At 35.3% G+C, this 23,565-nt stretch overlaps 1 protein-coding gene across 2 annotated transcripts in view; it reads left to right on the top strand.

The window, feature by feature from the left end:
* EFCAB5 (EF-hand calcium binding domain 5) overlaps positions 1 to 23,565 on the top strand; it is a 130,491-nt gene that overhangs the window by 25,531 nt on the left and 81,395 nt on the right. For both annotated transcript variants that reach the window (XM_037022736.2, XM_073235065.1), the window contains exons 5-6: positions 7,091 to 7,667; positions 22,610 to 22,766. In XM_037022736.2, the coding sequence (XP_036878631.2) occupies positions 7,091 to 7,667; positions 22,610 to 22,766 (734 nt within the window). The remainder of the gene's footprint in view (positions 1 to 7,090; positions 7,668 to 22,609; positions 22,767 to 23,565) is intronic.

The raw sequence follows: 23,565 nt of genomic DNA, 5'->3' as shown, positions 1-23,565 counted from the left end.
CTTCTTATGACTGAATAATATTCCATTATGTATATGTACCACATCTTTATCCATTCATCTACTGATGGACACTTAGGTTGCTTCCATTTCTTGGCTACTGTAAGTAGTGCTGCAATAAACATAGGGGTGCATATGTCTTTTTCAAAGTGGGCTGCTGCATTCTTCGGGTAAATTCCTATAAGTGGAATTCCTCGGTCAAATGGTATTTCTATTTTGAGTTTTTTGAGGAACCTCCATACTGCTTTCCACTATGGTTGAACTAATTTACATTCCCACCAGCAGTGTAGTAGGGTTCCCCTTTCTCCACAAGCTCATCAAGACTTGTTGTTCTCTGACTTTTGGATCGTGGTGATCCTTACTGGTGTGAGGTGATATCTCATTGTGGTATTAATTTGCATTTCTCTGATGACCAGTGATGTGGAGCATCTTTTCATGTGTCTGTTGGCCATCTGAATTTCTTCTTTGGAGAACAGTCTGTTATCTCTGCCCGTTTTTTAATTGGATTGTTTGCTTTTTGTTTGTTGAGGTGTGTAAGCTCTTTATATATTTTGGATGTCAACCCTTTATCAGATCTGTCATTTATGAATATATTCTCCCATACTGTAGGGTACCTTTTTGTTCTATTGGTGGTGTCCTTTGCTGTACAGAAGCTTTTCAGCTTGATATAGTCCCACTTGTTCATTTTTGCTTTTGTTTCCCTTGCCCGGGGAGATTACGTTCATGAAGAAGTCACTCATGTTTATGTCTAAGAGATTTTTGCCTATGTTTTTTTCCAAGAGTTTTATGGTTTCATGACTTACATTCAAGTCTTTGATCCATTTCAAATTCACTTTTGTGTATGGGGTTAGACAGTGATCCAGTTTCATTCTCTTACATGTAGCTGTCCAGTTTTGCCAGCACCATCTGTTGAAGAGACTGTCATTTCCCCATTGTATGTCCATGGCTCCTTTATCATATATTAATTGACAATATAATATATTTTTGGGTTAACGTCTGGAGTCTCTATTCTGTTCCAGTGGTCTGTGGCTCTGTTCTTGTGCCAGTACCAAATTGTCTTGATTACTGTGGCTTTGTAGTAGAGCTTGAGGTTGGGGAGCGAGATCCCCCCCTCACTTTATTCTTCCTTCTCAGGATTGCTTTGGCTATTCAGGGTCTTTGGTGGTTCCATATGAATTTTAGAACTATTTGTTGCAGTTCGTTGAAGAATGTTATTGGTAATTTGATAGGGATTGCATCAAATCTGTATATTGCTTTTGGCAGGATGGCCATTTTGACGATATTAATTCTTCCTAGCCATGAGCATGGGATGAGTTTCCATTTGATAGTGACCTCTTTAATTTCTCATAAGAGTGTCTTATAGTTTTCATTGTATAGGTCTTTCACTTCCTTGGTTAGGTTTATTCCTAGGTATTTTATTCTTTTTGATGCAATTGTGAATGGAATTGTTTTCCTGATTTCTCTTTCTATTAGTTCATTGTTAGTGTATAGGAAAGCCACAGATTTCTGTGTGTGTTAATTTTGTATCCTGCAACTTTGCTGTATTCCAATATCAGTTCTAGTAGTTTTGGAGTAGAGTCTTTAGGGTTTTTTATGTACCATATCATTTCATGTGCAAATAGTGGCAGTTTAACTTCTTCTTTACCAATCTGGATTCCTTGTATTTCTTTCTTTTGTCTAATTGCCGTGGCTAGGACCTCCAGTACTCTGTTGAATAACAGTGGGGAAAGTGGGCATCCCTGTCTGGTTCCCTATCCCAGAGGAAAAGCTTTCAGCTTCATGCTGTTCACTATGATGTTGGCTGTGGGTTTATCATATATGGCCTTTATTATGTTGAGGTACTTGCCCTCTATACCCATTTTGTTGAGAGTTTTTATCATGAATGGATGTTGAATTTTGTCAAATGCTTTTTCAGCATCTATGGAGATGATCATGTGCTTTTTGTCCTTCTTTTTTTTGATGCGGTGGATGATGTTGATGGATTTTCGAATGTTGTACCATCCTTGCATCCCTGGGATGAACCCCACTTGGTCATGGTGTATGATCCTTTTGATGTATTTTTGAATTCAGTTTGCTAATATTTTGTTGAGTATTTTTGCATCTGCATTCATTAAGGATATTGGTCTGTAGTTTTCTTTTTTGGTGGAGTCTTTGCCTGGTTTTGGTATTAGGGTGATGTTGGCTTCATAACATGAGTTAGGGAGTATTGCCTCCTCTTCTATTTTTTGGAAAACTTTAAGGAGAATGAGTATTGTATCTTCTCTGTATGTCTGATAAAATTCCGAGGTAAATCCATCTGGCCCGGGGTTTTTTTTCTTGCATAGCTTTTTGATCACCACTTCAATTTCTTTGCTGGTAATTGGTTTGTTTAGATTTTGTGTTTCTTTCTTGGTCAGTCTTGGAAGGTTGTATTTTTCTAGGAAGTTTTCCACTTCTTCCAGGTGTTCCAGCTTGTTAGTATATAGGTTTTCATAGTATTCTCTAATAATTCTTTATATTTCTGTGGGGTCCGTTGTGATGTTTCCTTTCTTGTTTCTGATTCTGTTGATTCTCTTTTTCTCTTAATAAGTCTGGCTAGAGGCTTATCTATTTTGTTTATTTTCTCAAAGAACCAGCTCTTGGTTTCATTGATTTTTTCTATTGTTCTGTTCTTCTCAATTTTATTTATTTCTTCTCTGATCTTTATTATGTCCCTCCTTCTGCTGACTTTAGGCCTCATTTGTTATTCTTTTTCCAATTTCGATAATTGTGACGTTAGACTATTCATTTGGGTTTGTTCTTCCTTCTTTAAATATGCCTGGCTTGCTGTATGATTTCCTCTTAACACTACTTATGCTGCATCCCACAGAATTTGGGGCTTTGTGTTGTTGTTGTCATTTGTTTCCATATATTGCTTAATCTCTATTTTAATTTGGTTGTTGATCCATTGATTATTTAGGAGCATGTTGTTAAGCCTCCATGTGTTTGTGGGCCTTTTTGCTTTCTTTGTGCAATTTATTTCTAGTTTTATACCTTTGTGGTCTGAAAAGTTGGTTGGTAGGATTTCAATCTTTTGGAATTTACTGAGGCTCTTTTTGTGGCCTAGTATGTGGTCTATTCTGGAGAATGTTCCATGAGCACTTGAGAAGCATGTGTATCCTGTTGCTTTTGCATGTAGAGTTCTGTAGATGTCTATTAGGTCCATCTGTTCTAGTGTGTTGTTCAGTGCCTCTGTGTCCTTACTTATTTTCTGTCTGGTGGATCTGTCCTTTGGAGTGAGTGGTATGTTGATGTCTTCTAAAATGAATGCATTGCATTCTATTTCCTCCTTCAGTTCTGTGTTTATTTGTTTCACATATGCTGGTGCTCCTTTGTTGGGTGCATATATATTTATAATGGTTATATCCTCTTGTTGGACTGACCCCTTTATAATTATGTAATGTCCTTCTTTATCTCTTGTTATTTTCTTTGTTTTGAAGTCTATTTTGTCTGATACTAGTGCTGCAACACCTCTTTTTTCTCCCTATTGTTTGCATGGAATATCTTTTTCCATCCCTTGACTTTTAGTCTGTGCACATCTTTGGGTTTGAGGTGAGTCTCTTGTAAGCAGCATATAGATGGGTCTTGTTTTTTCTCCATTTTATTACTCTGTGTATTTTGATTGGTGCATTCAGTCCATTTACATTTAAGGTGATTATTGATTGGTGCATTCAGTCCATTTACATTTAAGGTGATTATCAATAGGTATGTACTTACTGCTGTTGCAGGCTTTAGATTCGTGGTTACCAAAGGTTCAAGGTTAATTTCCTTACTATCTAAGAGTCTAACTTAACTCACTTAGTATGCTGTTACAAACAATCTAAAGGTTCTTTTCTGTTTCTCCTCCTTTTTTCTTCCTCCTAAATTCTCTATATATTAGGTGTCATATTCTGTACTTTTTGTCTATCCCTTCGTTGACTTTGGGGATAGTTAATTTAATTTTGCATTTGCTTGGCAATTAGCTGTTCTACTTTCTTTATTGTGGTTTTATTACCTCTGGTGACAGCTATTCAACCTTAGGAACACTTCCATCTACAGCAGTCCCTCCAAAATAGACTGTAGAGATGGTTTGTGGGAGGTAAATTCTCTCAGCTTTTGCTTATCTGGAAATTGTTTATTCCCTCCTTCAAATTTAAATGATAACCTGCCAGATAAAGTGATCTTGGTTCCAGGCCCTTCTGCTTCATTTCATTAAATACATCATGCCACTCCCTTCTAGTCTATTAGGTTTCTGCTGAGAAGTCTGATGTTAGCCTGATGGGCTTTCCTTTTTATGTGGTCTTATTTCTGTCTCTGACTGTTTTTAACAGTCTGTCCTTATCCTTGATCTTTTCCATTTTAATTACTATATGTCTTGGTGTTGTCTTCCTTGGGTCCCTTGTGTTGGGAGATCTGTGGATCTCCATGGCCTGAGAGACTATCTCCTTCCCCAGACTGGGGAAGTTTTCAGCAACTACCTCCTCAAAGACTCTTTCTCTCCCTTTCTCTCTCTCTTCTTTTGGTACCTGTATAATGCGAATATTGTTCCGTTTGGATTGGTCACACAGTTCTCTCAATATTCTTTCACTCTTAGAGATCCTTTTTTCTCTCTGTGCCTCAGCTTCTTTGTATTCCTCTTCTCTAGTTTCTATTTCATTTATCGTCTCCTCCACCATATCCAACCTGCTTTTAATACCCTCCATCATGCTCTTCAACGATTGGACCTCCAACCTGAATTCATTCCTGAGTTCTTGGATGTCTTTCCATACCTCCATTAGCATGTTGATGATTTTTATTTTGAACTCCCTTTCAGGAAGAGTCACGAGGTCCATATCATTTACATCTTTCTCGGGAGTTGTATTAATAATTTTACTCTGGACAAGGTTCCTTTAGCGTTTCATGTTTGTATATGGCGCCCTCTAGTGTCCAGAAGCTGTATTCTGGATCTGCTCAGCCCCTGAAGCAATGTCGGGGTTGCAGGGGAGCAGTACTGATGCCTGGGGGGAGGAAAGAGCTGTTCCCTGCCTCCTGGCTGCTGTGCCTGTCTCCACTGCCTGAACCAGTGGGCCGAGCACACAGATATAAACTTTTATCCCAGAGCAGCCAGATATGGATCCCTGCTTTCCACAAGTGGCCAGAATCCCAGTCTCCCCAGGAACTCCACCTGTCCCAGCTTTCCAACCCCTTAATCAGAAGAATATGATGAAAGTACCATGAAATGTAGGTTTGTGCTACCAGAGCAGATCTCCTGAACTAGATATTCAGCAGTCCCAAGCCTTCCACTCCCTCCCTGCTCCGCTTCTCTTCCTCCTGCCAGTGAGCTGGGGTGGGGGAGGGGCTCAGGTCCCGCAGAGCCACAGCTCTGGTACATTACCCGGTTAGGTGAGGTCTGCTCTTTTCTCCAGGTGTATGCAGTCTGGCGCCATCCTCTTTACTGTTGCTCTCTCTGGATTAGTTGCTCCAACTATATTTTCTAATTGTATCCAGTTTTAGGAGGAAGCCACTGTTTCTCCTCTCATGCCGCCATCTTTAATCCACTTCCTGATTTTCCTTTTAACTGGGAATATAGAAAAGACGATCTGAATACTAGGTGTCCAAACTCTCTTAATTATTTTTTTCCCCACCACATCCATAGCATTCTTTTTTTAAACTCTGATTGTTCTGCTCAACTTATTAATTACAATTCTTTTGGAGACTCCTTACACTCATTCTAGTAATATTATTTCCTTAGGTAGCATCAATTATTGCATTTGTTGAATTTGGTCATGGAGATAGTTTTCTTTAAGTGTTTAGTAATTCTTGTGTGTGTGCTTGCATTTGTATTTGGGAATCCCTATTTGCTTTTCTGTGAAACAGAGTTTCTGTTTTCTGTATCCCACTGCTAGTGAATGTGAAGGAAAGTAAGAAGTGCAAACAGTGAAGTCTGTCAGCAAGTCAGTTCCCCTGTATGTGGAGGCATTATCCTGCCTCTCTAGACCAAATCCCCTTATCTCAGTGCAAGGGTGAACACCTCTGGTGCCTGATTAGATCAAATGGGGATGAAAACACACAAAAGGTCAGTCATTCCCCTGCTACTCATATCTACGTCCTTTAAACTTAGGGTGCCTCAAGGCTGCTCTCAAATTTCCCAGTGATCTTCTTCTCTATCTTTCTAGTCCTATAATTCCTTCAATCAAATCCTATTACCTTACATTTTTGAAACACCCTCGAAATTTCTGACTGCTAAAGGCTGTCTTTGTGATTGCCAGCAATCTTATGTTTATATTAAAATACACACACATATGCACACACTACCTTTTCTGTCATTTCTAGAGACATTGGTAATGAGGGTATGTAGATGCCTGTTCTCAGTCCACTATCTTCATCCTGCATTTTTAAAAAATGAAAACATAAAGGAGGCTAGAAATATGAAATGGGAAGAAATTTATTTAAATGTACATGTGTGATAGACTCTCTTCACTGTCTACTGAGCAGACATTCTCCACCTTTTTGTCTGCCAAGTGAACCTCAGTTTTGTAGCAGATGAAAATCACTTGAATCACTTGATCAGAGAACTTGGCCTGAACCCTGACATGAAGGAATAAATTAAGATTGTTCAAAGCTAATCATAGAAATCCCTTTTCCCTTTATCAGCTATTGGTCTAGGGGTGGGCATGTAACCTAATTACATGTGATATATGTAAAAGAAAGTCATTGGAACAAGGAGTTTGGGATATTCTCTTCTTGAATAATGAAATAGAACCTCAAGAGGAAAAAGTCCCTTTGTCCTCAATCCTTTTTTCCTGTTAAGAAGTGATGCCTGGAGCTACAATAACTGTCTTATGATCCTGAGGTTTGAACACAAAATATGAATAAAGAACAATAGAAATAGACCAGGTATGTAATGAAAATGCTGAGCTGCTGAATGACTTCTGATTAGGTCAACAATAAATGTCCTGATGGTTAAAATTAGTATTGTCTGACTTTCTGTTACTTTCTGGTATATTTGAGCACACCACATAAATGGATATAAAAAATCTTTTCTAATAATACTCTGTAGTAGCAGATTAAAATCTACTTCAAATATATTTCTTACATTTCACTTTTTTCCCCTCAGAATTAAACCTGGAGGAGCAGCCAAAAATCCCTGTTTGTTTAATAAAGGACTCTAATGTTGGAATCTCAAAGAACATTGTGGTTAGAAAACCTGCAAAAGTGATTTTTGATTTAGATCAAACTGTACTGGATTCAAAGCTGGAACAACCATGGAAGAAAAATCTTTTTGAAAGAGTGGAGGCAAAAGCCCGGGCAATGCAGCAAAAAATAATAGATAAGGATAACCTGATGAAAGAATTAGAAAAAAAGGCTGAAAAACAACTCCCTAAGGATAATTTGGCCAAAGAGTGGTTTAATACTGAGCATATGACACTGAACACACGTGCATATTTGCTTGACAAACTTCTGCCCACCTTAGTTCCTGGAGTGGAAAAAATGTTAATGCAAGTGGAAAAGAAGAAGCTTTTGGCAGAAGTTGATATTCCAACCAAGTTTGATCCCATCAATTATTTGGGGGAATACTTAATGAGAAACAATCCTTATTATATCAAAGACTCAGAAATGTCTGGCTATCAGAGGGTGATGAGAGATGTCACAGAAGAGCTGAAGATACACATTCCCAACACTCTCTCTAACAGGTACAATTTGTTATATTTCCAGTTGGCATATTTTTTAGCTCCTTACATTGAAAAACAAGTAGAAAAATAACACAAGCATACAAACAAGGCTTAAAACAAGAAATTTTACAATTATTCAAAAAGCATTTTTTGAGCTTCACTGTTTACAAGGCACTGTGAAGACTAGTGAAGTATATTAAGTAAATCCCTGTATTCATGGATTTAGGTATCTCACTAGGACCCTATGTATATATTTATTTGTTTATTATATGCCTCCCTGCACTCAAAAGTATAAGAGTAGGGAGTTGGAAAAAATATAGCTTTTCAGATAGGCATTATACTCACCTGGTCAAAGCCAAAATGTAAAGATTTATACAGCGAAAAGTTTCTCTCCCATTCTTTTCCTTCATCTTCACAGTACTCCACTTCTGCCATAAATAACTATAATTCTTAATTTTCAATGGCTCCTTTCAGAGTTTCTTTATGTACACAAGCAAATGCAAACATGGATTCTTAATTTTTTTCCTTTTATACAAAAGCAGGTGAATGAGTTACAAATATTTTCCTCTGTTTTGACCTGCCATTTTATCTTTTGTGATGCAGAAGACTTTTTTATTTCTATGTGGTCGAATTTATTTACTTTTATTTTATGGTTTCTGGATTTTGAGTCAATGTTACATTTCAAGGTATTAAGGTAATCCCCCACGTTTTCTTCTGTAATTGTTATTATTTTAATTTTCATTTAAAATATTGATCGATTTGGAATTTATCCTAGTGTAAGATGCAAGATATGGATCCAACTTTATCCTTTCCAAATGGCTACATAGTAATCCCAATAACAATTGCTGAATAGTCTATCTTTGCCCCAGTTTTGAGATGAAACTTCATTACTAAGTTACTGTAGATATTGGAGTATATTTCTGAATTTTCCTATCCTATTCCATTGTTCTATCTCCTTATTCATATACAAGCAACACACTGTTTTAATTATTGAGACTTTTACATATATTTCAATGTATCTGACTATACTAGTCATTATTATTTGTTCTTTTTTTTTGACCACTTTTGTCTATTCTTGTATTTACTTTTTAATACAGACTTTAGGATTGATTTATCTACTTGGAAAAAAAGCAAGAGAGAGAACACCAAAACAAACTTTATGGGAATTTTTATTGCAATCTGATTAAGTTTATTCATTAACTTAGAACAAATCAATATCTTTAATAGTGACAAGTATTTCTGTCTGAGAATGTTCATCTTTCCAGTTGCTTATCTTATTTTGTATCCATTAGTGTTGTCTTAAAGTTTTTTTATATAGTTTTGCATCTCACTAGATTTATTAGTAGTTATTTTATCATTTTTTTGCAATTGTAAGTGGGTCTTTCTTCTTCCATTACATTTTCTGTCTAGAGATCATTTGAATACATCATTTGAAAGTAGTTAATTTCTGTGTATTTTTGTAGTGTGCTACCTTATTTTTTTCTTATTGTTTGTAGTACATTTTTAGTTGATTGCTTGGGTTTTCTAGAGAGGCAACTATATTTTCTGCAAATAATAGTTTTCCTTCTTCCTTTTCAGTTTTTATACTTCTAACATCTTTCTCTTACCTATTTACCTCCAATACAATGTTAAATAATAGTGGTAATACGGGCATTTTTGTCTTGTTTATGACTTTAGTAGAAATGATTCTTGTATTACTATTCATCATAAACAGTTTTTAAAATATGTATTAGTACCATAACTCTACTCTATTTGAATCTGAAAGAGATATATTTTATCACATTAGGAAAAATGTATCAATTCCTATCTTATAGAGTGATTTTTTTAAAAATCAAGAATGATTGTTAATTTTGTCAAATGCTTTTTCAACACTCATGAAGGTTATTGTTTGATTTTTTTTACCCTACAGCCATTAATGATGAGTTTTATCAATGGATTTCCTAATTTTGAGCTATCTTGGAATTCCTGAAATAAATCCCACTCAGTTGCTACGTATTTGGCTACATTGAAATATGCTTCCTACTAGTAAGACAGAATAAATATTTAATTCTTTCCTTTTAATTACAGATTTTCAGAACACTATTTATTTTATATCCCTATCTGTCTATCTACCTACATACCTACCTATTAATAGTCACCTCTAATGGAAACAAATGAAAGATTTTTCCCCTTTTAGGGGGGATTTCTTTTTTGAGCATCATTGAAGGCACATGAATTTTAATATATAGTCAGTGTATTTTAATCCATTATAGTCATTTTTTTCTTTTTGATGCTCAACCCGAGCCAATTTTGGCTCCTATGTTCTTCTGACTTCTTCCTTTTGTCTTTGAAATCTTTGTACATTTTTTTTAAGGATTCTTAGTTCCTTTTAATGGGACTCACTCATCAGGGAGCTAAGAATGCCCATATATATTGTATTGTCATTGCTTCTAAGTTCTTTCAAGACTAACAAATATAATTTTTAGAAATAATGAGTTAATATTGACAATTTCATATCAAATATAATGTGTCAGGGTTTTTACCTGATTCCTTGAGTTTCTGTTTGTATCTTTTTTTTTCTTATGCTGAAACTCTTGGTGCCTAACATTGACAGAATTACTTATTTTCTTTCTCCCAAAATTTATATAAAATAGCTTCAAAATAATACTAACAAGCCTAATTATAGAACCACTAAATGATGTTTTGGATTTATTTACACCTTTTTTGTCCTTAAAATATATCCTACTATGCAGGTCTATGTAAAAAATACAAGGAAAAAAAGCTAGAAGAAACCAGTGATTAAGTTCCTTTTATAATAAAGAAAAACCTTTTCAACCATGACTCAACATCAGGAAAATATTGATAAATTTGATTACATAAAAATTAAAAGCTTTTTGCCTGGGAAGCTGAGTCACAACTACTGGATTCTGCTGTTGTAGTACAAAAGTACAAAAGTAACCACATGTCATTTGCAAATGAACATGGCTGTCTTCCAATAAATCTTTATTTATTGATACTGAAATTTGAATTTCATAGAATTTCCACATGCCACTAAATATTATATTTATTTGGATTTTTAAAACCTACTTTAACATGTCACAACCCATCTTAGTTTCTGAGTTGTACAAAACCAGGCAGCAGGCCAGATCTGACTGCAGGCTTTAGTTTGCTGACCCCCTGGTCTAGATAATATCTGTTAGGTCTCTTCTAGATCTAAAAAACAAATAAGCCACTTTGGATCTTTGATTTTCTTACTGAATCTCCTTCCTGAATATCTCCTGGTGTGGATACTTATACTAAACATTATAAAGGAACCTAAAATTCTTTGTGACTTGTTTTAGTGTACTTCCTATAGGATAAGGAATTAATTAGAAGCTTTAGAATAGTAATTATTTTGGAAGTAGGTGCATACATCCCTCTGGAATAAAGTAAAGGGTATGTATAGAACTCTTGTTTTATTCTGTATGTGGACATGAAATTTTTATTTTCAGTCGAAATACCCTTTCTCAGTGTATGGTTGCCTGCCAGTGACATGAGAATTACTTTGGTGCCTGTTTAAAAATGCCGATTTCTAGCTTCTTACTCAGATCTTCAAATCACAACCTCTGGTAATGCATTGAAAACAAATTCCACAGGAGGTTATTATGCACACAAAATTTCAAGACCAATCATTTAGAGAAACCAAATTAAGGGAGTTTCAGTACTAGTGAAAAGTTCCAACAGCAACTGGGAACAGTGTATTAAATTTAATAAATAGCTTAAAGAACATTTCCAATCACCATCTGTTCTTGCAGAGCAATAAATTAGATTTGTATTTAAGTCTATTTCCATAAAAAATACTTAAAATGTGAAATGGGCATCAAGGCTGTAAATCAATACATTGACAGATCCTTCCTCCTGTTAGGGATATATAAATCTCAATCAGTACATAACACACTAGGCATTTTTTAATATCTATAATAAGAATAGTAATGGGAAAACTAGGACTCTGGTCTAGATTCCATTGCTAACCAATGACACAACACAATAGGATTAATTTATTTACTGATGTTTCTTGAATTGAGAGTTTGAATATTTAGGATCATTTGAAGCTTGATAAGAGCCCTTGTTTTTATTGGAGCAATACCATTGTAAGAATTCAGGAAAAGAGTTAAAGTAATCAAAGCTGCTGTTTTTGCCTACATTGTCAAGATTAGGGCTTCATCTCTCTTTGGCAAAAATCCAAGATCATGTCAACATATGAAACTGTCAGGCATATGTAGAATATTCAGAACTCCTAGGGATGGTTTACAACAATAAAATATCTATTGACTTAAAGCCTGGATACCCAGCAATCTTAGATAGGCTTAAACAGTCCTGCATTTAAATTCTCTGACCTATATCATTCTTTGTATTGTCCTCAATCCATTAGAGAGTTTTGGAGAAGTCCATTTATTTTAGAAATGAGAGTGTTCCTTACTTATATTAAAGAAAAAAGACAAAATTTTGGTTTAGTTTGTCAAAACTTTAACTTCTGGTTTTAATGTTAAAGAATTCATTTGCCTCAGCCTAATCCAAAAGTTTTTCATCTGCTTCCCCAGACAAAAAGAGATTCACCTCTTTTTAGTGTCTAAGAACAGTAGAGAAGACATTGCTTACTAATTTATATCAGTTTTTATTGTGGCAGCCACTTATCTGAAAAATAAAATATCACTGCAGTTTGTAAAATTTACACATGAAATATACTTTTATTGCTTTTCACCAGGCTCCTGGAAAACAGGAAAAGAACTGAAGTGGGCTTTAATTCTTTCATGTAATTTTGCAAAACTGATAAGGAAGTTAGGTTTCTGTCATTTGCTTTTCTTCATATTTTCTTTTCTTTTACTATCTTTCTTTTAGTATCTTTTCTCTCTGGATCTTGATTCCTCCAGAACTGAGGAATATGTGTTTTATAAGTCACTACTGCCTTATTGTGAATTGATGATGAAAAATATTTTACTCTTAAAATAGGATTACAAGTTTTCAATAGCTTTATTTTGGTGATAATTACACATATTTATACACGTTTTGAAATTTGCACAACTATGCTCTTAAAAGGGTCAATTTTACTGCATGGTATATTTTTACTGTTTATTCTTTTTTTTAAATTTATTTGCATTAAAGTATCATTGATATATAATCTTATGATGGTTTCACATAAACAACACAGTGGTTTCAACATTCACCCATATTATCAAGCCCTCACCCCCTCTATTGTGGTCACTATCAGCATAGTAAGATGTTACAGAGTCATTAATTGTCTTCTCCATGCTGTACTGCCTTCACCGTTATCTACCTATATTGTGACTACAAATTATAGTGCCCCTTAACCCCCTTCTCCTTCCCACGCACCATCCCTAACCCTTCCCTTTTGGTAACCAGTAGTCCCTTCTCAGTGTCTGTGAGCCTGCTGTTATTTTATTCCTTCAGTTTTGCTTTGTTTTTGTACTCCACAAATGAGTGAAGTCATTTGGTACTTGTCTTTCTCTGCCTGGCTTATTTCACAGAGCATAATACCCTCTAGCTCCATCCATGTTGTTGCAAATGGTAGGGGTTTTTCCTTTTATAGATGAATAATATTCCATTGTGTATATGTACCATCTCTTGTTTATCCATTTATCTATTGATGGACACTTAGGTTGCTTCCATATCTTGGCTATTATAAATAGTGCTGTGATAAATATAGGGGTGCGTATGTCTTTTTGAATCAGGAATCTTGTTTTCTTTGGGCAAATTCCTAGGAGTAGAATTCCTGGGTCAAATGGTATTTCTATTTTTTGTCTTTTGAGGAACCTCCATATTGCTTTCCACAATGGTTGAAACAATTTACATTCCCACCAAAAGTGTAGGAGAGTCCCCCTTTCTCCACATTCTCACCAGCATTTGTTGTTTCTTGGCTTTTGGATGTTGACCATCCTAACTGGTGTGAGGTGATATCTCACTGTGGTTTTAATTTGCATTTCCCTGATAATTAGTGATGTGGAGCATCTTTTCATGTGCCTGTTGGCCATCTGTATTTCTTCTTTAGAGAAATATCTCCTCAGATCCTCCACCCATAGTTTGGTAGGGTGTTTGTTTTTGGTGTGTTGAGGTGTGTGAGTTCTTTATATATTTTGGATGTTAACCCCTTATCAGATAAATCATTTACAAATACATTCTCCCATACTGTAGGATGACTTTTTGTTCTGCTGATGGTGTCCTTTGCTGTGCAGGTTTTTAATTTGATGTAGTCCACTTGTTCATTTTTTATTTTGTTTCCCTTGCCCAAGGGTAAGTGTTCAGGAAGTTGCTTGTGTTTATATTCAAGAGATTTTTGTCAATATTTTCTTCTAAGAGTTTTGTGGTTTCATGACTTAAATTCAGGTCTTTGATCCACTTTGAGTTTACCTTTATGTTTGGAGTTAGACAATAATCCAGTTTCATTCTCTTGCATGTAGCTGTCCAGTTTTGCCAACACCAGTTATTGAAGAGGCTGTCTTTTCCCTATTGTATATTCATGGCTCTTTTATCATATATTAATTGACCATATATGCATGGTTTTATACCTAAGCTATTCTGTTCCATTGATCTATGGGTCTGTTCTTGTGCCAGTACCAAGTTGTTTTGATTACTGTAGCTTTGTAATGGAGCTTGAAGTGAGGGAGTATAATCCCCCCTGCTTTGTTCTTTCTCAGGATTGCTTTGGCTATTTGGGATCTTCTGTGGTTCCATATGAATTTTAGAACTTTTCATTCTAATTCATTGAAGAATGCTGTTGATATTTTGATAGGAATTGCACTGAATCTGTAGATTGCTTTGGGTAGGATGGCCGTTTTGACAATATTGATTCTTCCTATGTGTGAGCATGGGATAGATTTCCATTTATTGGTGTCTCCTTTAATTTCTCTCATGACTGTCTTGTAGGTTTCAGGGTATAGTTCTTTCACCTCCTTGATTAGGTTTATTCCTAGGTATTCTATTCTTTTTGATGCACTTGTAAATGGAGTTGTTTTCCTGATTTCTCTTCCTGCTGTTTTTTGTCAGTATATAGGAATGCAACATAGTTCTGTATATTAATTTTGTATCCTGCAACTTTGTTGAATTCAGTTATTAGTTCTATTAGTTTTTTTGGTGGATTCTCTAGAGTTTTCTATGTATAACATCATGTCATCTGCAAATAGTGAGAGTTTAACCTCTTCCTTACAAGTTTGGATGCCTCTTATCTCTTTGTGTTGTCTGATTGCCATAGCTAGGACCTCCAGCACTATGTTGAATAAAAGTGGTGAAAGTGGGCATCCTTGTCTTGTTCCCAATCTTAGAGGAAAAGATTTCAGCTTTTCACTGTTAAGTATGATGCTGGCTGTGGGTTTGTCATATATGGCCTTTATTATGTTGAGGTACTTGCCCTCTATACCCATTTTGTTGAGAGTTTTTATCATGAATAGATATTGAATTTTGTCAAATGCTTTTTCAGCATCTATTGAGATGATCATGTGATTTTTGTTCTTCTTTTTGTTGGTGTGGTGTATGATGATATTGATTGATTTTTAAATATTGTACCATTATTGCATGGTATTTTTTAAAATAAAAAAATTAAACTGTAAAGGAAAGGAATTTAAAGAATGACTATTAATGTTAGAATTTCACATTATTACAGAGAAGGAGTGTCTATTATACTACAAAGTTCCTTATTTTTCTCCACCAATTCTGATTCTAAACTGAGAGTCCAAATAACCAAGAATTACATCTAGGAAATACAAAGCAAAAACTTGGATGTACAACTGTGCAGTAGTTACAGTGATGTTTCCCTGGTTCTGGCTTGGTAATGATCTCTGATTCCTGTATCTGTTACTTACTATCATAATCACTATGGGATCTGAGCTGCACCATGAGATATCTTTTGGGCATTTTTCCTGTGATTCTCATTATTAGCCTTATCAACTAATAATGGGACATTTAATCCATGAAGTGAAAGAAACATGAAGAAATATTCCATAAAATTACTTTCCCTATCACAGCTACATAAAGGAGAAAAGTAAGTCATAAATGCTCAAGCATAAGGATACACAAATCAAGCAAAACGTAAAAAGTAAAGAGACACAGGCCTTCATTTTACTTACAATAATTCTCTGCAAATGAACTCATGTATAGTGTTTGAGGAATTTATGTAGACCATGTGACAAAATCCATTGTTATATTTCTTTTGAAATGTGATATCTACAAAGGGTTTGAAGATTTACTTCAAAGTACTTACTTTTTGTATTTAAAAAAAAAACTCTTAAGTGTCTAACTCATCCTTACAAGATGCCAGCACTAGGACTTGGCAAGGTTGAGGGAATGTTTCATCCTTAATATGGGTCTTTCTCAGTTGCCAAGAGACAGTGACTTCCTAGACATATGTCTGTCTGCTTATACTCCACACCAGCTGCCACCTCTTTACTGAGCCAAACCTTTATGCTTACATGATGTTAGGAAATCCCATAGGTGCTTCTCCCACAGTGATATTATTATTAATGTCAATCTGTATCAAATATAATATTTTGTCAATCCAGTAAAACAGATTATGCCAAAAGTAAGTGACTAGATAAATGCTTTTTTATAGAAATGCTTCTTAGATGACTATTATGCCCAATGGTATGTAGTAGGATTTTATCTGAACAAGTTCTACTTTTGTTCAATCTGAAGTATAATAATAATGTATAATAATAATGTAGCATAATAATAATGTAATAATGTAATATAAAAAATAAGTATAATAGTAATGTACACATAATGATTGGCTTCATATCCATCTCTAATCCACACTCTATTTTATATGTCTATATCCTATTATTAAGTATCTAGAAATTTAAGTACTTATGGACCAAAAAATAGTCTCCTTGGATGTTATGTTAATGTCCTACACACACACACACACACACACACACAATGAGACTTGATGTTGAGTGAGTCTCTGGTCCTGCTTCAGTGGTATAGAACATTCCTAATGCTAAAAAGACTGAGAAAGAGTTCCTGAGTCAAGATCACTCCAACGAGGGCCAGATATCTGGCACAATGCTTGACAAGGTGTGGTGGTCCCGGAATATTAATACCTAAGACTATCCAAAATGTCCACAAATTCCTAGGATTTGCCAGATAATTCTATTGATTCATTTAAAACTATCCAGTAATTGATATTCTCATAAGAATATAGGATTTTTCTGTCAATAGAATCGAACAGACTGAGGACTTTACATGCTAGTGCCTTAGTTTATACGTTCTCTGTCCTAGCTCACTTCTACACCATCAAAGCAGATACTGCCTAGCCCTCCAGTAGAGAATATCCTTACTCTGGTACTTCTGCCTTGCTCTTACTCCTCCAGAAAGGTGCCTCAATTGGAACTCAACCACCTCATTTGGAAATAGGAAATCTTTACCATCAAGGCCAGCTTCAACGCTTGGAGACACTAATCTGAAGTACCCAACATGTAGTAACGATAAACTCAAACAACCAAGCCCTGAGTTAGTCCACCTGGGCCAGCTATGCTGCATTCTTTATGCACATCAATTTTATTATCTTTTATTTATCAACTAATAAAAACCATTAGTCAGATGTGTTCTCCTCTAGAATGCCAGAACATCTGTCTAGAACATATTTCTCCTCTTTTCTCTAGCTGGCTAATTTTTCATTGTCCTTTAATAATTTGTGTAAGTGTCACCTCCTTTGGGATACTTTCAGTCACATCTAGTTTGGGTTAGATACTCTTTCTTTATATTCCTGAAATCCCTGTGGACTCATGTCAGCTCTTAGCACAATGTAATATAATCGTTGATTTACCTCCCCATAATCTCTTTGAATTGAGGGACAATTTTCCATCATACCTATATTTTCAACACTGAGCATAGTGCTTGGCATGAATTGACACTCAGTAAATATTTGCTAGAGGAATGAATTAATGACTTAAATTTACTAAGGAATCTTCACACCGTCAATCATATTTATTGCATAACTATTGAATGTTCTATCCCTTACAGAGAAAAAAAATGAAATTTAGTTCTTGTCATGAGGAACTTATACCCTCAAGTTGAGGAAATATAACTAAAACAGCTGTATTTATCAAAACAGTTGTCCATATACACTCCCCACCTTCCTGCACATTTCTCAACTATTCTATCTGGACTTTGTTCCAGGCTCTTCTCAATAAATGTCACTTACCAAGATCAGAATGCTCTCCATGCTTCTAGGCTCAGTGGAAAGTTTGCAATACTCATTTTACTTGATCTTTTAGCAGTATTCAATGATGTTGACCATTTCCTCCTTGAAATACTCTTTCCCTTACCTTCCATAATATTCTTTACTAGTTTTTCTTCTACCTCTGTTTAGTCCTTCTCAGCATCCTTTACTGACTCATTCTTTGCTACATGATCTTCAAACGTTAAGGTTCCTTAAGGCATTGTTCTCCTATCAATCCATAATCCATCCTTGAGTGCTGTCATTCTAACACATGACTTCAGTTGCCATCTATACATTCATGACTCTTAGAGTTATATCTCTTGCTGAAACAGCTTTTTTGAGCTCCAGACCAGTATATATAGCTATTAAATATTTGCACTTAGATGTTTCACAAGCACCTCAGTTTCAACAAGTCATTGTCTTAGTGGTTATCCATAAAGATTCTCAAGTAAAAACCTCAGGGATCAACCTGTACATCTCTGCTTCTTCACTACTCACTTCAGTCAATCATTAAATTCTGTTGATTTTATCTCTTTATCTCAAACCTATTCATTCTGACCTTATCCACCGCTCCCACTGTAGTCTAAACCACTATTTCTTACCTGCAATATTCCAACCATCTCCTAATTGGTATATTTATATCCACTCTTGCCCTCTTCCAATCTATTCTTTATCTTTAACTGAAGTGATTTTTTTAAAAAGTTAATCTTATCATGTTTTTCTCTGATGTGATAACTTTCAGTGGTATCCCTTTACTCTTAGGTTAAAGACCAATATCCTTAAATAGGCTACAAAACCTTCCATGGATGACTTGGTCCCTGTCTTTCTAGCCCTGCCTCCTGCCTCTTTCCTTCTCATACTCTATACTCCAGGAACACAGGATTTCTTTCAGTTCTTCAAACATACTATGCTTCCTTCCATCTTGAGTTTTTTTCATATGCCCTGTGTCTGTATCACTGTTCTTCTACCTCTTTGCATTATCCTACCAATCCTTTAGAATTCAGCTCAAATAACACTTCATTGTAAAGTTGGGTGGAGACCTTTCATTATATGCTCTCTCACCACATCCTGTTTCTCCTTCATTACCCTCACAATTAATTTTTTTAAATTTTTTTAAGGTACAATTGATATACACTCTTATGAAGGTTTCACATGAAAAAAACAATGTGGTTACTACATTTACTGATATTATCAAGTCCCCATCCATCTCCCAATGCAGTCACTGTCTATCAGTGCAGCAAGATGCTGCAGATTCACTATATGCCTTCTCTGTGCTACACTGTTCTTCCCGTGACCCCCCACACCATGTGTACTAAACATAATACCCCTCAATCCCCTTCTCCCTCCCTCCCCACTCACCCTCCCACACCCCTCCTCTTTGGTAACCACTAGTTCATTCTTGGTACTCTCACAATTATAATGGTTGTTTCTCCTGCTGTAATGTAAGCAGAAACTGTTTGTCGTATTCACCACTGAATCCCCAGCACCTAACACTGTGTCATATGAGTAATAAATACTCAATAAATATTTGTTAATGAATCAACTAACCTATTTTAATCTGGCTTTTGCTTTCATGATTGATGTTTTCTTGTGTTTTTTTGGTTTTTTATTTCTGTATCTAAGATACAGAAGATTATTATGAGAAATGTCTTAATTTGGAGTAATTGAGTATTTAATTTGGAAATCTCTGGTATTAATCATCAGTATTTAATAGGGAGACCATGAGAAATGTTCTCCATCATTTTATAAAATTGTAAATAGTCCTAATCAAATATAATCGATTAAACAGTAACTTAGATTTTTCATAAGTCATTACAACTTATGTCAGGAGCCTCACTCATTTAATAATACGATGTGTGTTGAATAAACAAAAAAAAAATAAGAATTTAGTAGGTCATAAAAATTAAGTAGACATATGTCATATATGGATTTTCATAGGAATACTAATCATAGGAATAATCTGTACATGCTCCAGGAATGGCAAGAAATCCATTTGAGCTTTGGGAAACTAAGACAACTAGAGCTTAAACACAAACAAATAAACAAACAAAAAACTGAGGCAAGGGAATATACACCAGTAAAGAATTCACTGACTAGTTTGCAGAGGGGATAATTCAGGAGTTTTTAAGTGTTAGGAAGGGAGCTTTATAATGGTTAGACCTATAACAATTGAAAACTATCACACCATAGAGGACAGAGTAAGTCCATAGGTTTGTATATGATTGATTAAAAGAAGTCCCATTGTTCAGCAGTTGAGCAAGTCTTCAGTTAGGTCCAATAATGGTCTGGTGTATGGGGTTCACTCAAAGTTCATGGTTGCTTATCCACTTAAGCTGGTTTGAAACATTTTAATGAAATACAACATTCAGTTTTGATGTAATCTAGGCAACTGCTGCTCTAAGTAGATTTTCTTTGTACAGCTTGAATGGATGGATAGAATTTGGACTGTCACAAGTAGGATAGGGAAGCATTTTTACTTCTATTCTTTAATTAGTTAGATTTATATTGTGTTTAACTTTAAAAGAAATTGAAACAATTGTTAAGATGAGGAAACCATTTCATTAGTTAGCTTTTGCTGTATAACAAAATACCTCAAAACTTAGTGTCTTAAATTAATAATCCTTTATTTGCTCATGATTTTGTGGATTGGTAACTTTTTGCTGGACTCATGGCTCCTTGGCTCCACATAGTTTTAATTGTATTCACTCGTGCATTGATTGCAGTCAGATGGCAGTTGATGGCGTCAATCAGTTGTCTATTAGTTAGCTGATGCAAAAGCAATGGAGGTGTCTGGATCATCATCCACAGGCTCATCTAGACTCATTTCTGAGGTCCTGGTGGAAGGGGTCTTAAGTTCAATAAAAGAGGGCAAGCATTTTTCTTTCTTTCTCCCATTCCCCCCGATTTTATTGTGATATAATTGATAGAACTTTTCAACTTTCTGCTTGTGTCATGCTTGCTAATTGGCCAAAGCAAGTCACATGTCCACAGCTAGACAAAAAGGATGCAGAAATAGACTCTGCCTCTTAATGGAAGGAAGAACTCTGTTGATTGATGTAGATAGGCTCATGAGATAATACTGACTGCAGATGGAAAACTTTCATTCCTTGAATGAATTATACAATTATTTAAAATCTATTTGGATTGTGTTTGGATTTATATGTACTGTGGCCCTGAGGTACAAAACTGGATTTTGTTTCTAAACGTGGGCATTAATAAGGGAGAAAATGATGTCTCAGCTAAGACTTAAAGGATGTAGAGGATCTAGTCAAGCAAAGAGAGGGAAAAAAATATTTCAGGCAAATGAACATGTGACAGAAACCCAGTTTTGTTCATCAATTTTTGTGTTTTAGTGATCAATATGGAGGCACCCAGTACTTATTACCCAATATTGTTTACTTATCTGTTCTGCATTGGATCCTAAACTTTATAATGGCAGAATTTTTAGTAGGTGCCCAATAAATGTGTGTATAATGGGTGAATAAACAACTGATTTAGTAAGTGAATGAATAAATAATGAGGAAAAGCTAGAAGAAAGACACATAGAATAGAGAGTCGTGCAGGAATGCAGACAGAAATTGAGGTTTAATAATGTATAGAGAGAGGGAGGGAGGGAAGCAAGGAGAGAGGGAGAGAGGAGGAGGGAGAGAGGAACATAGAGAAAGAATAGAAGAGCAGAAAAGCCAGCAGAGGAAGAGACTGGGGCCTCTGAGGTAAGTGTTAGAGGTTAACTGCTTTGCAGTTTCATCAGAGGAACTTAGCACTTCCTTTCAAATACTAATTAATCTTCCAACAGTTCAGATACAGGCCCTTCTGCTATATTAAACCATTTGCCTATTTTTATTTTCAAACTTCAAAGTTTATATTTGAAAATTTATTTTCCTAGAGAATTTTGAAGGCCCTATATGGGCATAGAGTAATGTCTTAGATTTTAGTCGTTCCTTTTGGATTATTAGAGTTATATAATTGATCAGTTCTTACTGAAAATTCTTTTGCATTTCAAAATCTGTCAGATTGCTCAGTCTTTCTTCTTTGAAAGATGAAGACTGTCTCAAACACTATTAGAAAATTGTATTTGAAACCAGCAGTTATTTTTATTATTCTGAGTAATTTTGGTATTTCAATCAAAACCAGTTTGGGGGTTTTGAAGTCCTAATAAGGATGGTGAACACAGGAACAATTAAAATCACAATTCTTCGCCCCATTCTCAACCTGGGTGATGCAACTCTGAGTACAAGAGTAACTATTATTCTCAGAGGCTGTCAAGCTATTTAATCCTGAATAGATGAAAACTGGCAATATACAAATCAAAAGTTTTGTCCAAGGCATAAGAATTACCTGAGATGCTTGTTATAAATACAACTTCCAGACTCCCATCCTAGACCTGGAATCACAATTCTTCTAGACAATTTCTGTGTCGAGGGAAGAGGGAGGCCCACCACCTTAAGGCCTTAGTACATTCAACCTTGCTTTTAGGGTATTTGTGACACCTTCTAGGGCTATTCTTAGTTCTTCTTAAGTATAGTATTTAGTTGGGTAAATAAGGCCTACCTCTATAAAAAGTAAAATAATAGTAGAAGGCAGCCCATGATTAATGACAAATTCAGTAACTACTGGGGGGAGGAGGGATCACTGCAGAGTTGAATCAAGGAAGATTTCATGGAGAAAAGACATTACAAAGTTTAAATGAGGCTCTGAACTCTTGTATTCTGCCATTTGAACAGTCCCAGTTAAATCTAATGGTTTTAATTCAACGTCTTTCTACATCCTTCAGAGTATCCAAGATGAAGGAGAACATTAAACAGAAACAAGAACAAAGAGAATTAATAAATGAAGTCAAAGTCAAGGTGGCCAACATACGGAAACAGGCTCTGCAGGAGCAGTTCAATGAGTGGATTCTAGACCCCAAAGGAATGATTCCTATAATAGTGGTAAGAAAGAGGGAGGGTTATCTGTTAAGAGTAGGTGAGGTGGGTGATACGAGGGTGATTGCTAGAATCTGAGTGTAGGGCTAGAAGTTCCCCTCTAAATTCTCAGTCCTGCTGAGGTGAGTTGATTCTCGACCTGTCTGGTCCATGAGCATTGATTTCTTCATTTTCTCTTGAGCATTTAAAAAAAACTCTAAATAGATTTCTGAGATACTGACTGACTGTGGTTCCCAAACTCTTCATTACAGATAGACATCTTTTTCATTTGTTTGTTTATTTGTTTTTTTTTTTTGTGTGTGTGTGTGTGACCCATTACTTCCATGTCTCTTACTTAGCTCAAGAAAACAACTATACTCTAAGAGTTAAATATTTTCCCTTAGGTCTATATGGATGTGAGAATACTTATTTGTTAGATACAACTCCAATGATATTTTTAGTTCAAAGTAAATTATTAAAAATAGGTCAAGGAAGACAAGCCACAGATTGGGTGAAAAATATTTGCAAAAGACATGTCTGATAAAGGACTATTATCTAAAATATACAAAGAATTTAGATTCTTTGTTGTTCCTTTTGGATTATTTGAGTTATATAATTGATCAGTTCTTACTGAAAATTCTTTTGCATTTCAAAATCTGTCAGATTGCCTTAGTCTTTCTTCTTTGAAAAATGAAGACTGTCTCAAACACTATTAGAAAATTGTATTTGAAACCAGCAGTTATTTTTATTATTCTGAGTAATTTTGGTGTTTCAATCAAAACCAGTTTGGGGGTTTTGAAGTCCTAATAAGGATGATAAACACAGG

Source organism: Manis javanica, chromosome 4 (assembly GCF_040802235.1).
Source record: "Manis javanica isolate MJ-LG chromosome 4, MJ_LKY, whole genome shotgun sequence".
Classification (NCBI taxonomy): domain Eukaryota; kingdom Metazoa; phylum Chordata; class Mammalia; order Pholidota; family Manidae; genus Manis; species Manis javanica.
Note: the sequence above shows the minus strand (reverse complement) of the source record. Positions and strands in the feature narration are given on the sequence as shown.